General features: G+C 49.1%; 1 protein-coding gene across 8 annotated transcripts in view; it reads right to left on the reverse strand.

Moving 5' to 3' along the window:
- BCL9 (BCL9 transcription coactivator) overlaps nt 1-16,634 on the reverse strand; it is a 59,215-nt gene that overhangs the window by 4,495 nt on the left and 38,086 nt on the right. For 6 of the 8 annotated variants that reach the window (XM_075434392.1, XM_075434330.1, XM_075434369.1 and 3 more), the window contains exons 2-7: nt 10,482-10,564; nt 7,228-7,534; nt 5,323-5,639; nt 4,222-4,411; nt 3,651-3,750; nt 975-3,204 (exon numbers count right to left, since the gene is read on the reverse strand). In XM_075434392.1, the coding sequence (XP_075290507.1) occupies nt 975-3,204; nt 3,651-3,750; nt 4,222-4,411; nt 5,323-5,639; nt 7,228-7,280 (2,890 nt within the window). In that variant the 5' untranslated portion in view covers nt 7,281-7,534; nt 10,482-10,564. Of the gene's footprint in view, nt 1-974; nt 3,205-3,650; nt 3,751-4,221; nt 4,412-5,322; nt 5,640-7,227; nt 7,535-10,481; nt 10,565-12,131; nt 15,913-16,634 lie in introns of those variants that run through there. The other 2 variants (XM_075434351.1, XM_075434385.1) reach the window with 2 other exon arrangements.

Genomic DNA, 16,634 nt, shown 5'->3' on the forward strand with positions numbered 1-16,634 from the left:
TTCTTCACCGATGAATTTCATGCCACCCAGACCACACGGGAAGGAAAGCTGCTACACCCAAGTCGTACTATCACTGAAAATTTGCTGCACGCTCCTCAGCCCCTCCCCAGAAAAAGGGAAGGAGACTAGAGAATACACAAATCCTGCAACGCCGAAACATTCACGCTTCGCAAGAGCGGCGTGTGAAAGCACTCATTAAGCCCAGCGTTTGTTTCTGCCTTGTAGGCACTCGGTCTCACACCGGTCACGGCCTCGGCAGCCACGACGAACACCGACACCCCGGCTCCCCTCCCAAGCACGGAGCCAGGCCCGGCCAGCAACAGCACCAGAGAGCAATGCGGGCAAAGGGCTCCCGGCAGGCCAGAGCCCCTGGGGCTGCTGCGGGGCCAGGCGCAGGCAGAGGCCCAGCGACCCTCAGGGCAGCGCCAGCCCCTGTGCCCTGAGGCGCCAGCCGGGCTCCGGCACGCTGCTGAACGCTGCGGGCGGCCTCCAGCTCTCGCCAAAACGACCTCCCTGCCTGCGGTGGGAAGCCCAGAAAGCACCAACGCTACCTGGACTACACCTAGACAGGCAACGGGCCCACCACACTCAGCAGGTCTTTGCAGCAGCCTTTTATCTCAAAGCGTTCTCCTACCAGCAGGATCTTCTCCACAAAGCTACCACCACCGGGAGCAGAATGGCCAAAAAGCCCTCTGAGGAGACATTTCTCCCATCAACACTCCGCATCTTTTCATACCTCCTGACCTCAGCCTTTCGCTTCCACGTCCTCCGAGCCACCAGCCCAACGCACAGGAGGCACGGTGCGGACCCACCAATGCAACAGGAGCAGGGACAGCGCTCAGCCACCCACCAGACCCGTGGGCCGAGTGCCGGGTGCCACCCTGCACGAGACCTCCTCCGCCCCCTCGCTGCACGCCTCGGGGAAACCCAACGCGAAGGAAGAGCCAAGCCCGGCTAGCAGAGGCGGCACTCACCTGACTCCACGTTCCCCATCATGGCTGGAGAAGACATAGCGAGAGACGCCTTGTGGTTCGGGGGAATCCCAGGGCTCTGCAGAGGGGGCTTTGGAGATGAAGTCCACCCGGGAGAAGGTGCGGGGAGAGACGGAGACTTGAGATGGACAGGAGAAGCAGCAGCAGACCCCAAGACAGGGGGGGACTTAATGGAGGCAGCGGCAGCTGCGGCAGTGGGGCCGGCGAGCATTCCTGCCAGCTGGGAGGGCGTCTGAGGGGACTTGAGGTTCCCCGAGGGAGACCCCATCATGGGAGACTGGACCTGGCGCATGGTGGGGGACTTGAGGGGGTTGATTCCTGGCGAATGCACCTGGCCAGCTGCGGAGATATCCAAGGGCTTGCGGCCGAGGCTGCGCTGCGCAGGGGGAGCAGTGTTGAGGCTGTTGGGGTTACTGGTGGGATTGAGAGGTAGTGGCGGCATGTGGCTGAGCCGGTTGTTAGTCCTTTGGTCAGGCCCCATCTGTTCTCTGAGATTGCGGAGACCGACTCCCGGGCCCTGAGACATGGGAAGGAACGGCCTGGGACCCATGCCATACTCCTGCTGCGGGTGCTCCCCGAACGGCAGCGGTACCATTTTCTGCTGAGAGGAGAGCATCTCCGAGACGCCGGGGCGAAGTTTCATCATCTCTTCCGGCCCGACTCCTGCCTCCCTCAGCTTCTGAGGGACCAGGGGTGGGTTGGAGCCCATGCTGACGTTCATGCCCATGTCCCCCTTCATGCTGCCGGGGCCCATCCCGAACTCCAGCTCCCTGCTAGAGGCCATTTGTGGGGGTATTCCTTTCGGGAAGTCCGCCCGGGAGGGGCTCATCGGCCCTTCCACTGGCATGCGAGGGAAGATGGGGTTATTCCCGGGCTCCATGTGTCTCTGGGAGGGCATCATTCTGTTTATCTCCATGCCGGGCCTGATGCCTTCCATGCTCAGGCCGGGAGGGAGGCCCATCTGTTTCTCGGCCAGCTGCTGCTGGTAGAGCTCTTCGGGCAGGCCCTGAGGGTTGGGGAACCGCTCCCCTCGGCCAGGGCCGCTGAAGACACCCTGGCCAGGAGGGAAGCTTCGGCCGTCTGGGATTTTTGGCACGTCGTCTGGCCAACTAACGCCCGAAAGCCCGGGCCGGGAGGCGGGATTCGGGACACTGGGGCCCTCCATGTCAGGGTTCATCATTCCCGCAAAACCAGGCAGGCGCATCTGGCTGCCGGGCATGTTGGGATGAGGGGCCATGCCCCTGGGGGGCAGAGAGTGTGACATGTTCATGCCTTCAGGGAAGGGCTCCGGACCCCCAGGTCCCCAGCCCTCCCCTGGGGTCATCTGGTAGGGAGGTGGAGGGCCTCGGACCACCCCACGAGGCCCGTGCTGATGGACCATCATGTCCTGCAGGGAACACTGCTGCACAACCACCTGCTCTTGCTTTCTTCTCTTCTCCTCATAAAACTCCTGCTGCAGCTTGAGCCAGGCGACCTGCTCAGGAGTCATGTGGTCCAGGTGGTCTGGGCCTATGGGTCCTGACTGGGAGTTCATTGGTGGTGGCCCCATTTCATCGGGCGAGAAGGGCATGTCCCTGTGTCCTTGAGGGCCAAACGGAGCCCCTCCATCTGTCCGAGACCCTGACCCTTTGCCTAAACTTTGGGACTGAGCCATCATGGCCTGTATCGGCCCTTCAGGTTTCTTTTGGGGACCGTCCAGCACCCCAGCGTTTGGGGGTGGCCCCCCGCTTTGCCCTCCCGCAAACTCCTTCTCATCAGGGAAGAGCATGCGCTGGATGTCCCTCAGGGTCTGCAACGAGCGCTCGCGATGCTCCAGCTGCTCCTGCGACAGTCCGTCCGGATTCTCGCCCAAACTGGACGGGTCCCCACCAGACACCTGCTGGGCAGGACCTTTGGGGTCTGCAGCCGAGCTATTGCTACCTTGTGAAACTGGGCTAACTGCTCGATTATTGGGGGTCGAACTCTGCCCAAATCCTTCTGTCTGCAGCGGGGTAGAGTTGGCAGGGCTGCCCACAGACATCACTTTGCTTTCCACGCTGGGACTGTCCTGGTCTATGGGACACGGGGGGCCAGTGGATTTGGATACCGGCGCTGACACGGGTGTAGTCGGCTGCATTTTGGCGTTCTGGGGAGGGTTCTGGTCCTGGGCAGCGGGGGCCTGGGGCTGCGGCAGGGGCTTGGGTTCAGTCCGAAGTGCAGCGATCTGGGGGTTCTGCAAGAGAAAGCCACACGCTGTCACTCGCTCTTCTTACAGCCACGTCACATCAGCAGCGGTGCAAGCGAAACATCCTGTCTTAGCCCCGCCAGCCCACACTTCGCAAGGAAGGGCAGCCTCCATGCAGCGATTACAGAGCAGCACCTTGGCCATGCAGAAACCTATCTTGCTCAAGCATTACAGCAGGTACTCCTTGCTTCTGTGCTAGCTCTGCATGAGCAATGCATCGGAAATATACTACCCAAATACTGCAAGACTCAATCTCTTCTTTGGATGATCCAAGATACTTATTTGCAGAAGGCTAGGTCAAAAACTCACTCTCTTTAGGGTGTTTTTCCATCCTAAAACTTATTTCAGAGTGTAAATGATCATCCGTCTCTCCAAATCACACACACAAGCACACTCCCTATTTCCTTTCCCACCCACATCCAGGTATTCCCTACCAAAGGTACAGTGTTTCGTTCCGCCTTGCTGTTCGAGATGTTCTGGATATGAAAGGACACGATGGTTTCCACCTGTCCCTTCAGCACAGCTTCTGCAGCCCTGCAGAGACAGACAGATATATGCACATATCCAGTTGAAGTTAAGAATCAATTTTCCCAAACCGCCCTCCCTTCTACCCTTCAGCTGGCAGAAGGGAGAAAGACTTAACCACACATATTTCACTCTAGACGAGCAGCAAAAGAAAAATGCTTACATCTACATACTCATCAGCATTCAGGGTTCATGTCTCAGTTTAAGCCCTCCTGGGTGCTACTCACTGCATGGATTGCAAAACAATATCTACCAGCATTTACCAAAAAAAACACACCCCGGAGGAATAAATAATCACTTCTCAGAGGGCAAGAGATAGTGACATTCTCCACTCCAGCCCCTTCAGCATCCCCAAAACAAGTAATGACTTTTTGCTACAAGAACGCACTTGATGCAGAAACTGCACTTGAGAATCTCTCACAAAGGGAGCACAAATATAAGCCCTGCTCCCTAAAGACATTCAAGCATCTACCTACTTACTTGTTGGCCATCTCAGTAGAAAAGACGTAAACCACTTTGGATGGAGTCTTCTGCCCACTTGCTGGCTCCAAAGCAGCAGTCAGGCCATGGGAAGGTGTGGAAGACCTTGGGGCTGAAGCATTTGAAGGAGTCATGGAGTGTGGTGTGTGCTGAGACTCCTGGGACTTCACATGATCAGCAGAATTGCAGTCTGGAAGGGGAGGAAGAGGAAAAGGGGGGAATCACTACCTTGGGAGCTCTCTGGAAACCATTTATGGAAACTGATCAGAGCTTTTCCTCCTCTGAAATTTCCTACTTCTCCCTCAAGCATCACTAAAGGCAATTCCTCTATTACACCACACACCTTCCCACTAAAGCCATGCTGCCCTTCAGGCACCACTGGGAGAAAGCTCATCTTGTCCCTTTCCAAGGCAAGTGGCAGCTCCCAGAGCTGACCCCTTTGAATTCTCTAATGGCCACACAGAACAACAGGAAAACTACACACTAAAATGAACAAATATAAATATGTCTGCGCCCAAGGAGAACGCTCTGTGCAAAACTGTACCTTTTTTTCCTTCAGCCACCTTAGCCAGGTGACCTAGCATATGGACAAAGGAAAGAGACAGCTGCACATCCAGCCTGTTTTTGCACTGCCCCACAAAGGCAATGCTGGAGCCAGGAACGGAACACAGAAATCCCAACTCTCTGGCTTGTGTTACCAGTCAGGGTGCTATGGGTTATGTACCTGTGTTGACAAAACAAGCCTGCATATTGTTCAAAGCCCCAGTTACAACTGAGCAGTTCCTGAAAGGCCAAAGGCCAGAAGGAAACCAACAGGTTGCATTTGTACTTTCAAATCCTCTGGGGGAGTTTCAGAGTTACAAAGGAACTTTCCCACCAGAGTCAGGTCTGCACTTCAACTGAGCGTGAACAGGACATTTGCCGATGCCAGCTATGACAACCTCTTCTCTTCGCCTGCTCTCAAGACCTTTAGACTTCGTTGGCTGGAACTTACAGAATCCCAGGCAAATAAATGTTTTGCTAACACTTGCATAGCCATTCTCCGTCTCAGAGGACTCGGACTAATTGTCTGCACTTGCACACGAATCCTGGCAAACGTACCTTTGATTTCAGGGTCGTCATTAGGAGTCCCAGCTTCCCTCTGTTCAAAGGAGTCCGCCGAAATGCTCCTCTCTCTCTTCCCCTTCCCCTTGGCACCATTTCCAGCCCCATTCTTCAGCCCCATGCTCCCACCTGGGCCAGGGAGCACTTTGGGAGGGTGACCTCCACTTTTGGGGTCACAAGGGGACGGCTGGGATTGGCTGGTGGAGCCCCCTTGTTTGCCCTGGTTGGAAAATTTGGAATCCAGTTGGGGGTTGCCAGACGGGGACATCACTGTAGGGGGACGGACCATCACCTCCTGCTTTGATTTGGGGCTACTGGTGACAGAGCAAAAAAAGGAAAAGAAAAAAAAAAAAGTCATAAATCACACCATTGATTCACTCAACCCTGTAGCAACAGATTAGAGAGAAGCAGAAACAACCACTGCCACCTTTGCAAGCCAAGGCAATTGCTGACAAATAAAAAATGCCTGCAAGCTTAGAGTCATGCAGATGCTTTTTTGAACATGCCCTGAAAGGGTTATTATCCAAGATGGGATCTCATTGCTCAAGAAGGCACCAGGGCAAGCTACAGACCTGCCAGATCCCAGGAACTGCTGTCACATGAGGACCTACCTCTGGGGCTTCTGTCAATAAAGACAACGGTTTCTATGTGCACAGAGAAGCGCCTCACACCAAGACCAGCACAGAGTAAACAAACAAGGCACAATAAAGTTCACCTCACCACTCTCCTGGACCCCAACTATACGCTGCAGCTCTGATCAGAGCAGACCCCCCACCCCCCCTCCCTTGCACCTCCCTATCCAGTTCTACAGGGAGCACAAGGAAAACCCAGCATTACTGCAGCATTCATCATACATTGGGGCGAGCTGCCAGGAAAACACAAACCTCTGACCGTGAAAACAATTAAACCAGCTACAACCTGCCCCTGAATAAGGAAAGAGAAGGATACCATCTCTCTGCACACTCCTGCAAAATGGGGCAGATGAAGCTTCTTTAATCTGCCAAGGAAGATTCAGAGTCTTTCCTTCCCTCTTCCATTCAGCAAATTGCATCCTAAAAATATTTTGCTCCTTTGGGTTTTACAGACATATTAGCCACCTCTTCCTCGTCACCCTCCAGTTACTCCATTTCTATTGGATCTTCCGCACTGTGTTTTCCCATCATCACTGCCACTTCCAACAGGCAGCGCTTGCTAGCATCCTCACTGTGGGACTCGCACAAACTGTTTCCTCCTTTGGACAGACTTCTGACTCAGAGGCATTCCCTCTGAATTACTCTTAAGCTCCAGATGACCTCTAGGAGTAAATAATCAAACTCGAGAACGCTGTCAGTCAGACCACTGTAAGTCCCTGGACACCGCTTCACTTCCATATTTTTCCCCTTCCAAATTAGCGGAGGAGAGATGCTGACCTGCTGCGCTGGCAGGTGAATGATGCAGAGGATCTCAGAGCACAGCTGATCAGTTCTCCAGGCTGTTCAAGCCAATAATACGGAGGAAGTGTTTTGTGTGAAAGTACAGACAGAGAGACCTTCTGCTGCCAAACTACCCCTCGGGGAAACAGATAATTAGAAGAGGAGGAAGAAAAAAAAAAAAAACACCACCGATAGAAACAGCACATTTACTCTCCTACAGCCTATTCAGACACCTGATGGGAGGGAGAAGGGCACGTAGAATGGAGAATCTGCACCTCATGGGTTTAGAGCTTTCAGCTCATCCTGAGCCTAGCAAACATGGAGGCCCGTCAGCGCTGTGCAGCCAGCGCTCAGGTACGTGGCAGGTCCAACGGGAGCACAAAGGGGGACCAGTGAGTCACACGCACCAGCCCTGGGCTAACCCTGCAGCAGAGCCGGGACAGCACCACGCATGGACCCCAAGCAGCTGACTGCAGGCTCTTTTCCTTACCTCTGTGTGTTGCCTGACGGGGAGTTCCTCACTTTGGGGTTACTGGAATGCATTGACAGAAATCCTGAGCTCACAGTCTCACACGCACGCAGATGGGCTCTCCTCACGTTCCTCTGGGGAGCGTGCCACCAGAGGCAGCGTTGAAGCACTTTCTGCCACCCGCTTCTCTCAATGCTGGCTGTCGGCTTGCCTTTTTTCTCTTTGCTCCTCTCTGGTTTTGCACTGGGCGCTTTCCTCCTGCAGCTCCAGCATTCTCTAGATGCGTGCCTCCTGCTGCCCAGGGGAAGTCTCGCATCTCCAGGGCACACTGTTAAAACCACCCCACAAGAAGAGAACAGAAAACCAGTGAGGAACTTTCCAAGCAGGTGTGTATGGTGTGAAGCAGTAAATGGCAGTTCTTCCCCCATTACTGAGAAGAGCTTTGAGATGGCTCAGTACAGCTGCATATTTGAAAACGGAGGCAGCCCTGGCTGGTCATTCAGTCTACAGGCAGTGAGGCCATCTTTGATTCATCCAAAGCAAATCACTCTCAAGTCAGCAAAACAACGAAGCGCCTGGTATCTGGACACTTTGATTCCGCATCAGCACTCAGCTTGAAGACACCTCTACAGCAAGTCAGTAGGAAGCTGAAATTACAAATCCTCAACATGACTTAGCTATCCAGAATTCCCCTGTGAATGGCCATAATCTGATATTTCTTAAGAACATAAACTGCTCAAATCTTCTCTGTCTCCTTGGTCCAATATAACTAGACATCTGTTCAATGATGTGTGCTAAGGGTTGCACAAAGGGAGGAAAATAAAATAAAATGCCTTCCTGACCACCTGTAGGCAACCAGCTATGCTGTGATTACTCTGAAAATACCAGAGGTTAGTCACTTATTATATCTATTAGAAAGGCCAAAAGATCACTAGAGAACTACCCCTCTAAATTTGCTCAGCAACACTATACAGACTATTGAGACTTAAAAAAAAAAAAATCAAAGCAGTTTTTCAGCTTCTTTCCAAGAAACAATATGCATGACGCAGGCAATAAGACACATAGAACGGTTTCTGGAGGAGAAAAACTATTGAACATTACTGTTTACATCCTTTGGGCTACATTATTTTGGAACAAATTTCTGTCTTGTTTATGTTTCAACAAAATCTCTCCTGTTCATCTCACCTACTCAGATGCAAATCCACTTAATTTAGAATCTAACCAAGATTTATTGTTAATGTATTAAGCATTGCTAGTTAAATATTATTCAAATGTAAATATTCCCAGTATTCCTTCTCAGCACCAAAGAAGCAGTTTCTTCCTGTGTATATCAAATGAAACAAAACAAATCTCAGCAGACTGGGAGCGTCTTGAATTTTATGAAGAAACCACTCTTCAAATTGCATTTGGAAAACAAAAATTGATTTGTTTAAATGCTGACACCAGAGGATTAAGAAACATGGGCACTACGTGACCACCTCTGGCCAAGGAGTTACCGGTAACTTGTAGCGTTGAGCACCATGGTTTTCCAGTTCCCCAAGCTGATTTTGTTGTGAGGCTGTGCCATTACACTGCTGTACTTTAACATGATAGTGCTCCACACTGCAGTTATTCTGCACTGTCTCCAGAAATTCTCCTCTCTACCACATGCCTCCTTCATGAGCCACAGAAATTATCCTGTTCCCTATTCTCACCTCCACTGTGCTGCACAAACCCATTAAGGTGAGGAATGTTTCTGCAATAAAGGTCTCATTTTTAATGCCTCCTATTAGGCACAATCAGATGAAATCCAGTCTGAGCCACACACTCCACAGTATCCACATGCCTCTCCAGGGCTATGAGCTGGTTATCCCACTGGTTTTGAGAACATCTTTGGAGTTACTCTATTACTAATGGTACAACTCTCATGCTGTAATTGGAGCTAGTGCTATACAGATACATTAAAGACAAGAGACAACATCTTCACAAGTATCTAAGTTGTACCATCTTTGCATGCAAATTTGGCTCCTATGTTTGTTTTGACAACAAAACCATAACATTATCAACAGCACCCAACTCCACTTTTCAAAAGAGATTTATGCATCTGTAACAGTCAATGGAACTCAGTGATATTTAGGGGTCCTCACTTAAGGTGAAGGTATGACTAAAAATAGTGTGAATTTCAGGTAAAATAGGAAAAAGGAACAATAGCGTTAAAGTGAGCGGAGCTCATCACTAAAAGCAGGATGCAGATGCCAGTGTAATGAACTTAAGTATTCAAATTGTTTCATCCTCTGCTTTTCCACTTTTGATATTTATACATTATCATGTTACCTTCTATTATAAGATGAGAATTTTCTCAGACTCTGAGTCTTGCACAACACAATCAGAAAATACAAAGAACAGAATCAGGATCACACTGGCTGCACAATATTTCTGACATGACCAAACTTTCAAGTACTTAACGGGGAAAAAAAAAAAAACCCTCCATTTTTTTAACCCTACTTTTTTATTATCCTACATACATGTATCTTCCATCTATTAGAACTGATACGCTCTGCCAGAGAACTGCATTTTCCAATCTCAGTTTAAATTTCTTCTTACCAGAGAGAGCTATAAAGGATACATCAATATATTCATCGGTGGAACAACGGCAACTCAGCTTCCTCCGTTTCTCATTTCTGCACACTGGGAATGTACCATCTTTTATAATGTGAAATGGAATGCCTCGTGATTTTTCTAAATGCACTTCTGACATATGTATGTCTGGGAATCTAGGGTTCAATAATGGAAAAGCTCTAGATAAATGTATTTTCACAGCTGAAGTCTGCCTGCCACAGCACAGCCTTTATCATTACTCTAAAATTAGAGGTAGGGTCACTGACAGTGAATGGTCAAGCCACTTTTCAAGACATTTTTGCAAGCTACATCCAAGGCTGTATTTTCAGGATTTCTTTAAGGTATGCCAGGCAACAGCTGCAGGGAAATGTATGGTTCAGCTGGCTACTCATTCTCACCACCTCTCTCCTGACCAGATTGAGAAAAGATTTGCATGGGAACTAATCCAAGGGAAACAGCAGAAACTTCTATTCAGCTGGATCAGCCCCCTGATCTGGTTGACCATGTAACCACATCAGTGCCACCACAAGCTCAAAGGAGGAGGTGAGAACAGGTGAAAAGTAGCCTCACCCCACTTGGTTGCAGCTTACAATTTGGGTGGCTTAAAATGACTTCAAACCTCAATTGCAGAGACAAAAGAGATGGACCTTTCCTCGCCCTTCCAACAAGTAGCTTACCAAGACCCCTGGTGTCACGACACGGCAGTACTCATTGTGGAGGCCATGAGCTGCGAACCACTCGTCTCACACGAAAAGATCACCTGAAAAAAGAAGAGAGAGAGGAAGGGTTTCACCAACAAGAATGTAGAGCCAGGCTGTGTGTCCCTCCCACGCATCCAGCCAGAGCAGCAGAGGCATCAAAACTTGCTGTGAAGCTCTGACGTGGGGAAGCCTCTGCTCAGACTGGCAAGATTTGTCAGGACTGAAAAAGCCTCCATCAGACTGGAAGAGTCTGAAGATGCGTGCTGCACACGGAGGGGAAATAGCTCAGACCTGCTTTAGTACTCCCACATTTGAGCTATCAGGATTCCCATGAGCTCATCTGTGCTTAGAGAAGCTGGCACAAAGCTTGGACATGTAACCTCCCCCCCTTCTCTGCACCCACCCCTCTTCAAAGGCTCACCTTCCCCTCACTATGAGCCCAGCAACTTCTGCCAAACCCCTATGCTTCATACATACAACCTCCTCCACAACCAGATACATATAAATAAAAAACATCAAGCATCAGGTAGAGTCAGGCAATCGCTCAGTCGCATCTAGGGGAAAAACAGGCAGGTTTTAGAAGGAAGAAGCGCTATTTACTGTTCTGGCAGCTCCCACTTCACGTCATTGTGTGACACTACAAGGAGAAGCAAATCCAGCCGCAAACCTTCCCAAGACACACTGCAAGTTTGCTCAAGGTAGAGGGGTCAGCCCCACCTTACACTACAGTTATTTCCTATAAGGCCGAAAGACTTCACGGCCCAAGAACCAATCAGCCACACTTTCAATAACAGAGACAACCCTGTATCAGCTAATGTTTACTCAAATATTAATGTGCCTGAAAGTTCCATAATACAAGGAAATGTGGACTCCAAGGCACGGCTCAATGGTGAACTGGAGGTCAGCAAGGACAGACAGGGCAGCTACCTGCCAGCTTCTCCCTCACCCACTGTGAAAGCTGGAGAGGCCGCAAAGAACGGTGCGAATCCAGACAACACTCACACTGTCGGGGCCAGCACGGTCTCTCAGAGCACGCTGAGCTATTTACACTGCACAGCCAGCCTTGCAGTTAAAGTACAGCTACAAACTGCAACCACCACCACCACAGGTTTTCTGTGTAATCCCAATGCATTCTGCTGAGCAGATCTCCCAACAGGAACACGGGAGCCATTGCGAGGCTCAATTAGTTACGCATTGTGAAACACTGTGCGTAGTCTCTTCCCTCCAACATTCTCCAACTATTATCTACTGCAGCTTCATCTCAATAGCGTAGCAATGCACTGCCATGTAATCCACTTCAACAAAACCAAACTACAAAGCTAGTCCCAAACAATGCAGCTACATTCTCCACCCAGTGCAGCCAAATCAAACAATGAAATCATCAACGTGATAGACCATCCTTATCTAGCCAAGTCACACCTGCAGACAGAAGCTGAAACAAACACCTATCACAACAAGCTGCTTCATCCAGTAAAACCTACCACAGCAGCACAATCATCCCTGAATCCAATTACCCAGTTATATCTCTTCTCCCCTTTCCCCCGCCCCACCCAACGAAACAACACAGGCTAAGCCATGCCAGTGCCAGTACTGACACACCTCTATCAAAGCAGCAACAGAAATCACCTTTTCCCATGAAAGGGAAAACACGTGAACACCAGCACACACCAGGATGGAGAGAATCTATCACAGCAAATGGTCGGGGCTCTATTGCTTGGAACGTTCAAGTCCAACTTGGCAAAGCACCGGCGCTAGGCAGCCTCGCAGGCCATAGCTCAGGACTGTAAGAGGGACACAAATGATCAGATACGATTCATCTTTAAGGCCACCCAGCCGAGTTACTGCTATGTAATTCCACCCCCTAGTTTACCATCTCTGCTGCTCAGCTGCATGGTCTCGGCCCACACTCAGCGCAAGACAGCTTGCTTTGCAGTGAACTTGAGAGCAAAAGGGTGAGCGCACGAACACAAGCAGCTGCCACAAGACACAAATGCACATCTTGGCTTACCTTTTTGGTAACTTATTCACAAACCATCTCTGCATTTCTATGAACTAGCCACCGTATTACTGTACTGCAAACAGAAGGAAAAAACATCCAAACTAGCTTATTCCCCCTATAGGCCCTTAAACTGCAGAAGCTCGACAGTGACAAGTGGCCAGACACTTGGAGGTGTACAGCATTATTATGGCTGCTGCAGCAGGAACAGCTGCAGTTATCACTGATTCACTTCAGTCTTTTCTCCCTCTTTGAGAAGGAGAATGTGGAGAGATGAAATAAAGGCATACCAAGTAGATAAAAGTATCAAACTTGTGGCCTTACTGTGACACGAAGCATTAAAGGCAAGAAACCTCTTTCTCTGTGTACAAGAAAGAGCACACTTCTTTTTTTTTCCCCGTGGCCTTTCTGAGACCGTCAGTCTGTGCTGGACTGAGTACGGTGAGAGCCCAAAATCAGCATGGAAAAAGCAAAAAGGCTAGAGACCTGCTGCTACAGAAAACAAATTGAGACTTTCAACACAAGCTGAGCCAGCACCCTGAAATGTAGCTGTGGCAGTGGAGTGGGAGAGAAAGAAGAGAGCGAGTGTGGAGTAAGAGACTGCCCTGGGAAGAGCAGCAGCTTCAGGTGGGACCAAGCAGAGCAGCACCAGCAGCAGGAGCTGTCTGAGCAACCGCTCACCCCGACAGCCACCGGGAAGCAAACCTCCGCACGCGCGTCCACCAGTGGATTCCCCGTGCGACCGGAGAGGTGGGGTAAGGCAGTGAATCAGCCGACACACATCTTCAGCGCAATTTTACTGGGAAGGGCACGTCCTATTTCTCCGACCCTCATTCAACCACGTAAGAGGTAGAACAGCCGCACTGGCAAAAGGTGACTCCATGACACTCAAGACACCCCAAGAGCTACCACTGGTTTTCACCACATGCTGCTCTTACCAGTTTTGTTAAGCGATTGCTTATTTTGCACACTTGCAGCTGAACAGCACATGTTGCTTTTTAATAAGCTGCTGCTTAATAAAGTACTTGATTACACACCTCATTGATGAAGAGTGCAACTGGGAAACAAGAAGGACACAGGAAGTGTTATTCAATGCTTTTATTGAACTGTCAGACTCCCTTAAGACCATATAACAGTAAAAGCAAACAGATAAATTGACATGAGTATTCTACACCCCACACACCTCCCCATGACACTTGAGGATATGGGGACACAGGACACTTCAATCCCTTGAGCCAGTCCCAATTTCTAGATATGGTCCCTACTAATGGCTTTTAGCTACACCTTTAGATCTGCCCCTACCTCTAAGCAAAAGCTGTCTTCCTCATCCTTTCCCATGAATGCATAAAGCACGTGCTTGTAACACAACTAGTATTGGACCCATCAGCATTCAAGAAGGTTTGTCAGAAACACCCCCTTTCCTTCTGTACACCAATTGCATGCTGGACCCAGGAAAGCAACTTCAACCAGTCAAAGTCTATCCAACTCTATCCCTTCCAGCCATCGTGAGTACTTGCAGCCTAGCTGAAAACTAACTCTAGATACGACATAATTAATTTTCAGGAGACAAGCTTCCTGTTTCAGCCAGCCAGGTGGCCACACGCTCACTGGTGCTGGCACAAAGGAGGCAGCAAGTGACTGACGGCACAGGCATGGAGAGACGTAAGCTGGTTGTTCAAATACACTTGTATCCTTCTCCTGCCAGGTCCCTCTCCTCTTTTTGCTTAAACAAGGGCAGGAAATACATCGGGTACCTAAAGAACTGCTGGGGCTAAAGACACAGTGTCAATATACATGTCATCTGGACACAATACAACTCTGCTTGTCCAAGCGAGTCATCAGTAGATGGCCTGACTACCTACTGTCACGGCTCTTTCCATAGCAGGGTTTGCAGACCTCATCCTTTAATCAAACTACACCATTATCACACAACAGACTTTCAGCTGACATGTTCACGTGCTCCATCTGCTAGAAAGGCAGTGGCCACTTGCACCAGGGGCTCCTCAAACGGTACATGGACCATACTCTACTCAAAACAGCTGCTGATTTGGGGAAGATACCATGTTCTGTCATTCCCTAATAAACCACAAATCCCCTTTACTTATAAGTTACTTTCTCAACATCAAGAGCTATCTTGTTAATACTAAGATGATTACATAGCAGCTTGCAGCCAGTCACCAATTTCTGGATGGTCCTACCTTATCCTGAAACAGTATGGACTTCCCTATGTTTATGTGCTGGCAGTAAAAAAAGGTGGCATATGCAAAGTCCTCACAGTCTCCCAAAGCCAGGAATCCCTCCTCATGCACGCCAGAGAAATGACTGCTAATCCCAAATCTGCACAGCATTACCTCTTTGCTCAGTCTTTTACAAGAAGTGACTCTCAATCAAAAGAAGAATAGAGAACTTGTCACCCAGACTCCTTTGGCTACATGAATGCAGGGACTACTCAATCTTCACTAGGCTCATCACAATCTCCACAGAGAAAGTAAATCTTCTTGTACATGTGGTGTGTATACAACACACTGTTAACTTCTAAAACAGGCAGGTTATTGCCCAAAACTACCTCCATGCCTTGAAGCACAGAGAAAGGGGCTGAGGAAAGACAGGCTCACTTAATATTAACACCTTGATGACCTACAAGCATAATGACAGGGGAAGAGTGGGCAAGACTCTGCCATTACAAGGAAGACAAGTTCCTTCGCATAGCTCAGATTAATTTAAGAATTTAAGACCACAGGACAGACCACTCAAAAACTGTAAGAATCTATTTAATCATGCCCATGCAAACGCAGTATGCATGGTCATATAAAATGAGCCTACCTGTGCCTGCCCGTCCACATATCTTGAGCAAGACAGTGCAGACACCCTTCCTCCCATGCTTTCCCCTCCCCAACTTCTATCACCACAGACATGGACATTTCCCAAAGAATCAGTCTCTCCTGAAGTTCATTCAAAACAAGGACGACCACAACCTTCTACTCTCCACCCTTAAAAAGTGCAGTCAAGACAACCACTGACAAAGCACAATACAAACTCAAAGGCTCAGAGAATAAAGTGTTTTATGACATTTCTCACGTAACCATCCCCTGCTCTCAGACAATGGTATCTCCACCAACTAGTCTCTTCCTTCTTCTGACAAGCACATGGATAACCAACAGTAGCCATGATGTAAAGGCTATTTAAGTAATTATTCTTTTCAGGTATTTACAAAAATAATTCTAAAATAATCTTTTGCAACAGACTTGTTGCCCATTACACTCATAACCATCACTTTTAAGAGCTGTAACACTAACACTTTTTGTCAAAAATACAACTATGTGGACATTAAACTTTCTTTTTAGTCCATCTCACAACACTTCAGTGTGTTTTTAATACAATGCGGATGAATGGCTATCCTAGATAGCTGCTGGTTTGGTACCACTCTTTGCACAACTCCTTCCCCAAAGTAACCAAGGAGATGGATGTTTATGGACACTGATGAGCAGACTCAAGGTGCACGCAGCCAGACACTTGAAGTCGCTTTCGATTTCCCAGCTGCTATTATGTAAAACAACCTTGAACTACTTGGTCCACCTGGGACTAGAACAACCTCCTGGCAAATTCTGACAGTTCCAGAAACCAGTTTGGGGGAAAATAGCCAAAAGAAAAACCCTACAAAACCCCAAAGCCTAAGCTACAACTATCTGCCTCTCTACAGGAATGCTACGAACGCTTCCCCTTGCTGCTCACACCATTTCAGCTTCACCAGCGTTAGTGGAATCTGCAGGTGCAGGTCAGCCACACTGCTACCAGGGCATTAGGCAGGCTGTGTAACCTGCAGCGCACCATGGCATCACGCTGACCACAGCTCAGTCTCAGCATACTCCAGCGCAGCTTCCAACATCAGCTCAGCTCCACCTATGTTAGCAATGCCGGGAGCAGTCTATGTACATTACAACTGGAGCTTTAAGCACTTTATGTGGAGCGTCACTTGCCTTAGCAGCAGCCTGTCTGCTCTAGAGTTCCTACTATTGTTAACACTGATAAAGATCAAAAGCTCTAGCAATAAGGGATTTTTCATGAAGTGTTTTAACAGTATTTCCCTAATATATGACAGGCTTCTGCAGCTTACTACATCATGTTAGCAGTTA

Source organism: Opisthocomus hoazin, chromosome 1 (assembly GCF_030867145.1).
Source record: "Opisthocomus hoazin isolate bOpiHoa1 chromosome 1, bOpiHoa1.hap1, whole genome shotgun sequence".
In the NCBI taxonomy this organism is placed as follows: Eukaryota; Metazoa; Chordata; class Aves; order Opisthocomiformes; family Opisthocomidae; genus Opisthocomus; species Opisthocomus hoazin.